General features: G+C 33.9%; 1 protein-coding gene across 1 annotated transcript; it reads right to left on the bottom strand.

Moving 5' to 3' along the window:
* Window positions 1-8,267: 8,267 nt before the first annotated feature.
* Window positions 8,268-9,175, bottom strand: LOC149577102 (heavy metal-associated isoprenylated plant protein 43-like). The gene is made up of 3 exons (XM_089795758.1): window positions 9,170-9,175; window positions 8,962-9,037; window positions 8,268-8,566 (listed from the first exon to the last, which is right to left on the bottom strand). Exons 1-3 carry the CDS (start codon window positions 9,173-9,175, stop codon window positions 8,268-8,270), a joined length of 381 nt encoding a protein of 126 aa, XP_089651884.1.
* Between the last annotated feature and the right edge of the window lie 212 nt (window positions 9,176-9,387).

Here is a 9,387-nt window from a genome sequence, read left to right as displayed (position 1 = left end):
TAATTTCTATTTATAGCAATATAATTGCTCGGTCAAGAAAGTTTTCTATATTTTCATTGGTCTTTTGTTGTTTCAGGAGGAGTTTTCGGGACTAATATGACTTTCTAGGAGAAGAATGCTTCTCAAAAGTTTTATGATTTATAAGAGTTATGTTATTTTGAAAGTTGGCATTTTGGGTTGAGAGTTTTCTATATTTTTTATGATTTTGTCCTTTTTTTTTCCAATATATCCAGTGATTTCAGTTGTCTTTTTCGCATTTAGGGTTTTAAATTTCAAAGGTTAAAAGCCATTTATAACTAGACCAAAGAATAGCCCTCGTATGAATGGTTGTAGAATAGCCTACTTCCTTGTGGACTGCTCACCAGTTCTCTCCCCATTAGAAACAAAATGTTCTTGGTCATTGGGAATATGAGACTTGACATTTGATCTTAAATGATCACTCACTGTCACCCCCAAATCATTCTGCATGAATAATTTTGCATCCTCTTCTACAGCGTCCCTCTGGAAGAAAGACGCTTCATCCTCACTAAAAGATCCAAATATGAAAACCTGTGAAGCGTCCATCATTCTTGAGCGGTCAGAGCTTGAAGGGTGTTGAGTATAATCCTCATATTAAAATTATAAGTACTATTATATTGCAGCAATTGAGTGTGGAGGATCCGGAGCCGAACCTCGACAAGAGGGGCAGATAGCAACGAACACAAGGAAGACATGAAATAAGATCGATGAGATGGACATATACTTATGGCCTTCTCAAGGCCCGCCTCGTAAACAATTCTACTCTTCCTTGCTTCTCTCTATATACACTCTCCTTTCTGACGTACTGGTTCTTCTAACTGAGACTTTACTTGTATTGTGGTCACTCATGAGAATCGAAGAGAGCCAAATGGAATGCTAATTATTAACTTGCCAGATGGCCCCACTGCCCAATTTAAACTCTCAAGTCTTGTTTTGCGGAAGAATATAAAGAATCATGGTAGGCCAACTACCCACCTACCTGAGCTGATACTGAATAATTTCACTACTCGACTCGGACACCGTGTGGGGAGGATGTTTGCAACACTTTTTCCACAAGATCCAGATTTTCGTGGTCGACATGTGGTTACATTTCACAATCAACGAGATTTTATTTTCTTTCGGCACCATCGATGTTAGGTACATATTTGAAAACAAGGAGGCAAAGGAAGGCACCACAAAAGGAAAAGTTACTAAATATTAGCAAAACTTTTTTTAGCTGTCAAAACCTTTTTTTAGCATGCATGATTCTTTTTTCTTTTTTTTAGCTCTTGACAGAAGCATCATTTACTTTTATTATTGCCTTTGTCAACCTATTTTTGGCATGATATCATTCATTGTTAGACAAGTGTAATATTCTATCTCTCAAGCTTTTTTTAGAAAAGTTTTTTAACTCTTTTTAGTATATTCTTATCTGCCAGATTTGAACTCTATCATTATTTACTAACCTTTTTGCAGGGTTAGTTGTAACAAATTTTACATAAAAAAAGAAGGGGAAATCATTTTTTTTAGCATCAAGTTATCATTTAATAATTGTAATTGTATGATTTCATACTATGATATTTTAAGTATATTTATTCAAGTATATATGGGTGCACACATATATACCAAGATAAATATACCAGCTATTATAATTTTCATATCCATGTTTACCCTTAATGGAGTTTTATACCTGATATCTATATTTAGTTGATCTTCCTTAAATCATTTTACTTAATTGGATTATGAGTAATCTTACACATTTGCCTTGATTTTGATATTTTGATGTGCCCATAGTTGCACTTTTATGCTTTTATAGCATTGTTCTATGCTCATGTTGGCACTTTATGGTTTTATACCATTAATATACATGATTTATATGATATTTTTTTTGAGTTGCATAGGGAGCCAATTTTTTCAAGGATAACTATGTAGGTCCCCTCAGTATAACTGATACATAGTTTCCTTATCTGGCCCATGGAGTATCCCTCCATCCTATATTGGTATGCACTTATTTCTATGGAGTTTCCCTCCATTTGATCCTATCTGTTCCATTTTGATAGGATAATATTTCTATGGAGTTTCCCTCCATGTTGTTCCTTTTTTGTTCCTCCATGAAGAGGATGTTATTATTGGAGTTTTCCCTCCAAATTCAGATGATTTGATCCAATTTGAAGGCAATATGTTGTTATATCCTCATAATCCATTCTTTTGATTATCCTAACAAATCATGATAATTCTACTTTGATCAACATGTCTCTCCTTTATGTTATTTTCATATATTAATGTGATAATGATCTGCATACTTTATTGCTTAGATCATGAGTCATGCATGTTATGGATTGATCACCCATTAACTTGCAGTGGGATGATTCATTAAGTGGACTGTCTATATCCACATGATTGATGCAATGTTGATGCACGCATCATTAGTTGGCCTTGTTTGTGGTCATTTGTGCATTAGTGTAATATTCTTTTCATGAGAGCATTAATCAAGCTTTTTACTCAATTTGTCCTTGTTGACAATTTTTTGAACATATAATTTATCTTGATATCAGGTTATCTCCATTGTTTTGTGGTAACATGTTTTATTTTCCTCTATTTCTCTCTGAGAATTTTATTATCCTTATTCAAAAGATTTCTAATTTGACTATAAGATGAAATACTTCTTGTGGATACTTGTCTTGTTCTCTTTTTTTCAAGTGATCCATCAAGGAACCTTCTTGAAGATGTGTCTATGCTTCCACATTCAAAGGACTCATGTACCTCTCTTGGATCTGCAAATGTACCATATGGCTTGAAGACAATCAAATTACTTCATATTGAAGATTAAGTTGCAGATTTTTGTAAATTATGGGTTTAATACCCTTTGATGTAATTACCCCAAGTAAAGATTAAAGGGGGGTGTTAGAAGTTGTAATCTTTCCTTAGTGTATTTATAAACCAAGGTTAGACCTTCTTTATTTATTGTTGTAATATATTAGGATATAAACCAAGGTATCCTAATATATTTCTTTTTTGTCCTTTTTCCACTACATCTTATTTTGTCATCTAGTGGAATATGTGAGAATAAATATGTATTGTAATTTCTAATTTTAGATTATTCCTCCTTAAGAGGAATCTCACACTTGGCCTCACACACATATGAATGTTGACATTCATAGACATGGGAGTTACATTCTAACTCCTCTCTCTCATCTTTATTTAAGAGATGACCCTCTTCTCTCATTTAACAATGAGGTTTCCTCTTCTCAAATATTGTATGAGCATTGCTCTCTATCTCTCTCTCTCCTCCTTCTTAGGCTTTTGATGCCTCATTCATAATATCACAAGGGGTTTTCTTTGCTTTCCCCTTTCCAAATATCTTGTCTCATGGTGTTGGAGCTTGAAGCTTTCTCTCTCCTATTTTATGGTAATATCTTTTCATGCATTTACTCACTTAGGTTCTTTCCTGGTATTGTTTATTTACAGATTTCTTTTTCCATTTCTAACAAAATGAAAAAGGAATTAGGTCAATCTTATCAATCCTCCATTGGTTTGTCATAATAGAAATGTGCTAGCAAGAAAGGAATGTAGATGGGAACTGCCTCCAAGTGGGTGGATAAATTAAACTTTGATGGAACTTCAAGAGGAAACCTAGTGGAGGAAGCTATAGGTTGTATCATAAAGAGTGCTAATCGATTAGGCATCTTAACAAACAATATAGTGGAATTACAAGCTCTTTGGAAAAGGTTCAGCCTAAGTTTACAATTGGGTATAAAGAGACTAATTATAAAAGGGGATTCCAAAATTATTTTGAATGTTGTAAGAAAAAGGAAGACTCCAAATTGGATTTTTAACTCAAAAAGCATATAGGCTTGATTACCAAGCCTAGCAAAAATACTGGAAAAAAGGATAAGTTTTTGAAACTCAATCATGATTAGGTTATTCAAAATCTAGTCAGGTTATTCAAAACTAGATCAGGTTTTGAGGAAACAAAAATAGGCTCCACTCTAGAAGCCATAACTTTTTAAAATTGGATTCTAATTGACTTTGTTTGAAATAAGTTGGAAAGATATTGAAGAGATCTACAATATTACGCAACTAAAATAATAGTAGGAAATCAATACTTTCTTTTCCATGAGAGCATCAAGTCCTTGAAGATAAAGTTTAACAACTTTGGAAGATCCATGTCAAATATGTTCAAGAAGGAAAGAAAAGATGAAGACACATTTGTTATGTATGGGTCCAAGATATGGATCTTGACAAAATTAGAGAAGACAATCATTACTAAAGAGGAATTGGAAACTTGTACCAAGGCAGAAAGAGATCTTTTCATGTGTGACATGAGAGCTAGAGAAGCACTCTTGAATGCACTTCTTAAAATTGAGTACAATTAGGTAAAATCACTTGCTACTTTACATTTTATTTGGAAAGCTTTGGAAAATAGCTTTGAAGGTGGTGCACATTCTAAGAAGTTAAGATTAGAAAGTTGAATTTGCATGTTTCAAGATGCTCAAATGATGGAAGATGAATTTGTAAGAACATATATAGGCAGGATATCAAAAATTACTCTGGGTATCAAAGTTCAAGTAGGAACCAAAGAAGATGACGAGGTTATATGGAAGATGCTAAAAACTCTAACACCACTATCTAAATTAGTAGTTCAAATGAAAAATTGTTGATATATTATACCAAATATTTCACAAAGGAGGCATTGCTTGGAAGACTTGAAGTAGTCGAGAAAGAACTCTAACAGTTTGGAGAGTTGACTAGAATAGAGACAGCTTTTAGTGTCTTGAATATTTGACTTGGTCTATCAAGGAGAACAAGTGCTAGAGGAGATTTTTATAGTAGAAGCAGATCTGAGGAGGACAGAAAGATTGAGGAATGAGTAGCCCTTCTGGTGAGAAGAGCAAAATGAGGTAAGAAAATCTTTAAATGTTGGACTTGTGATGAATATGGTCCTTATGCATCTAAGTGTCATAAATGAGAGAAAAAGTATAAGGGAAATCACAAACCTTGAAAAGATAGAGAGTTTTTGTATGCAAATGAAGATAATCATTCTGATAAACAAGGACTAAGTGCTAGTGATGATGAAATTGGATATGAGGCAATTAAAGGAGAATGTCTGGAAAAGGTAGCTTTAGTATCACAAGTTGAGAAGAAATCTAATTAGATAATTGATAGTGGTTGTTCACATCATATAATTGGTGACATGAACAAGTTTTTTGACTTCAAAAGTTAGGATGGAGGAATTGTTAGAGTTGGAAACAATGCAACATGCCAAGTTAAAGGTATTGGATCTATAACTCTTGATGGTAAAACTAACACTAGGGCTATATACTTTGTTGATGGTTTAAAGCATAATCTTTTGAGTGTTGAACATTTAGTAGACAAAGCTTATCAATTGCAATTCATAGAAAAGACATGCATGATCAAAAACAATGGTGGAAAGGTAATTGGAATAGGAACTAGATCTAGAGGTAATGCATTTTAGTTGAATCCTAATCCTATTGAAGTATTAAGTCAAGTATAAAGCTTCCTTTCCCAGGGACACAATTTTCCACCAATAAAGAATAGGTGAATAGGAAGGAGATTACATGGAGACCACCTCTACTTCCAAATGTTAAGCTAAATTTTGACAAAGCCTCAAAAGGCAACCCAAGACAGTCTAGTATTGGATATGTAATTAGTTTGGCGATCCCATTATGATGCATGCAATGCCAATTCCCCAAGGGACCAATAACCAGGATGAAACAATGACATTGTTAAGCGGCCTTCAACACACCCTAAGGACAGGCTATGCAATGATTCACATTGACAAGGACTCTACACTTATTATAGAGGGCATCAAATACCAAAAGTGCTCAAACCAACAGATCAAATATATTATGACCCAAATCTAGAGTATTATGCTAATGTTCCCATCTATTCACATCACTTGCACATATCATGTAGGAAATAAATTGGCTAAAAATCTCACAAACTTACAGCTATGATGGTAGAACACTACACTTTGAAGGGCCACTGCCATAGATTTTTAACTTCCTAGACATCATGCAAACCATAAATGAAGATCACACAAGTTTTGCATAATCAACTCTATTCTTTGGTGAAATATACCCTCAGGAACATGCTCATGAAGGCAGAGAAGCTCCAGCTCCTCCTGTTGGTCCTCTTTCTGCTAGTCACTGTTTTCACAGCCACCACTATTGTCATGCCTCTTCCTTGCATGGACATGCTCATGGAAATGTGCCTCAGCCATAGGACATAATGGATGAATAGGGCATGTTCCTTTGTTCAACTTTTGTTTTCAAATGACATAATGACTTCTATCTATGACTAGCAGTCTTTGCAGTATAGTTTTGGGTCTTGTTTTGTAAAACTCCCTGACATGTTTATGGGGTTTTCTATCATCTCCTCCATAGTCTACATTACTCTTCTGTTTATGATTAGCATAATATTTCTTTCTATTCATCAACCTCAAGCTGAATGTTCTATTTTCTTCAGTATTTCTATGTTATGTAAAAACTCCTTTTATTAATTTAATTTTATATACGCTTTGCTGCCTTTTCTTATAAAAAACAAAAACACTAAAAACTATCATATAGAAATTTTTTTAAATCAAGACTTATATTTTAGATATAAAATATTCATATTACACAAATTTTCTTTTCCTTTTATTCACATCCTTTTAACTCATAATTATATAACTTTCCAATCTATCATAGAAAACCAATGCAATCATGATCTATAATTCTGATACAAACTATAAGTTCAATGCAATCAAGACTTACTTCAATAAAAACTATGCATTCTGTAGCATTCACATATCATATATACTATAGCGTTCATATATTATATCTTCTACTCGTCCTATTTTACATAGATTTGTCCAAATATACGTATGGGAGTAGAGATCCCCAATGATAGATTTGTCGTAGAGATTCCCAATGATACACACGGGCAAATTAGTAAGAGAATTCCTGATTTCTTAGTTTTACATTAAATTAATAAAATCAGAGTATATGATATTTAGTATGGTTTATTTCTATAACGTGTTCCATTCTGTCAGCATACAATTCCCACTTCGTTCTTTATGATTTCTTAGTCTTACATTAAATAGATCCCCTAATGAATTTATTAACAACTATTCTATTAACATTAATTTAATTAATTATAAATTTTTTTTAAAGTAAACATAATTCGATGATGAATGCCACATTAACTTCAACTTCATTTTATTATCAACTACCATTCATGGGTTTGATTGTAAGAATGTCTCTGTAACTTCTCCTACCAGTGAATTTTGACTACTAAAAGCGATCAAGGTTTAAATTTTCATCTTCAGGATCGGGCTGCAGCTCATAGGTTTCCTTCTATGTTCAGGTAGCTTCACCATTAGAGGAAGGGTCAGGTTAACCGGGATGGGCACTAGACTCTTCCTCCCTGTGGAGTTCTGAAAATTAATACTGATGGTTCTTTCCGTGGGAATCCTGATCCTGTTGGTATTGGCAGAGTGGCTTGTTGTAGTTCTGGGGATGTTAAATTTTTCTTCTCAGTTCATAAGGGTGATTATACTAACAATCTCATGGAAGCTTAGGCTATTTTATATGCTGTGGAACAGTGTTGCTTGCGGGGATGGAGTAAGATTATCTGTGAATCTGATTCCCAGGTGGTGGTGAACATGCTTTCTTCGCAAGAGCTTGAGGATGTTAGTTGGCAACTGGCCACTGTTGTTAAGCAGATAATTCTCTTCTCTTCCTCTTTTCAGTTCATTAGGTTCATGTATATTCTTCGTGAATGGAATAGAACTGCTGATTGTTTAGCCAAATGGGCTTCTAGTCATGATCCGGGTTGGAATATTAGGGATAAGAGGCAACTGTCCTTTGAGATGGTGCAAGAATTTGATGATCTTGTTGCTCAGGATCGAGCTCCTTGTTGAGCTCTCCTTGTTGTATTCCTTTCTATCTTAATAAATTTTTACCCCTCTTTTTGAGAATGTTACACAAATACATGTTCAGTTGAGGCTGGAGTTAGAAGCCAGACATGATTAACCGAGAAGGGCTACATATATTATGATATAAGTTTCTTACACATTTTTGTAAAGGTAATTTTTTTCACAAGTTATGAATCCATGAAGTTACAGATGATTACTTCAATTCTTACATGAATACTCAACAATAGAGATTTAAACGTGGGTGATAACAACAAAGCCAATAATTGGCCACAACAACTATCACCAACGAAGTAGTACAACTTTATATGCACAAAACATATTCAATTATCCTCTAAATGATGGAGCACAAATTGTAGTTTTGCCTGTCGAAGTCGTCATGAACATAGCACTCACACTCACATCTTTGACAACATGGTGGCAGAATGTAGATTTTTTCTTCAGGCTCCGGAGTTTTCTCCTTTGTCACTTCTTTTTTCTCTTCTTGCTTTTTGGGTGGAGGATGAGGTCCAACACTTTTAATTTTTGCACTTCTGCTGAACTTTCTGATCTTTGATGTCATTTTGACAGGGTCTACCTCTCCTATGACTGTCACCGTGTTCTCGGAGACATCCATTTCCATAGAATTCACTCCTATAAACATCACTAAAAACACATTGAATATAATTTCATTTAAAAGAAAACCAATTTTGATGGTATTAATTACTTTGGAGAGCTATGCTATTAGCCAGGAAAAAGAATTAGATACGCACTTGATAATATATCATAAACAGAAAACAATGATGACAAGACTATGAACTTAATAGTGAAACTCCTCGCAAACCCATCTAAAAGCACAAGTTTGAACTTCACTTTAATTTCTAATTTTGGATACAATGATAGATATACTTACAGGGATGAGTTAGCATGTATGAAATTCTACATCAATTCATTCTAAACAAATATTGGAGAGTCTAACACATTAAAATGAAACATGCACATTAATTAGATCCAGTGAATATTAAAAGACCATTGATCTCAATTATCACCTTCAACTTTGGCAACAGTTTTCATGACCCTTGTCTTGCATTTTTCACAGCTCATCTCCACAGCTACTACAACTTTCTGCAATCACAGATTATATTGCAAATTCAGAATTGCTATCAGAATAACAATGTACCATATTAGTGTATTTGAATGCACTATATTCAATATTAAACACATGTTTCTTTCAAAATAGCATTTCTCTGTACAAACCTTCATTCTTGTTACAGTTTGAGCACAAAATCAAGTAGGTTGTAATTCCCTGTGCAAGATGATATAGAGACTGAGATTGCTTACTATAGCGAATTATTTACAACTTTGTCCAAGGGTCTCGGCAAAATAATCCAGTTGACTTTTTCATGTATGCAACAATAGTGAAATTATTATTAAAAACAAATCTAAAATGATACACTAAACCTTTAAAAAAATTG

This window comes from Cupressus sempervirens, chromosome 1, assembly GCF_028749045.1.
Source record: "Cupressus sempervirens isolate cs-2001-9-10 chromosome 1, ASM2874904v1, whole genome shotgun sequence".
Classification (NCBI taxonomy): Eukaryota; Viridiplantae; Streptophyta; class Pinopsida; order Cupressales; family Cupressaceae; genus Cupressus; species Cupressus sempervirens.
Note: the sequence above shows the minus strand (reverse complement) of the source record. Positions and strands in the feature narration are given on the sequence as shown.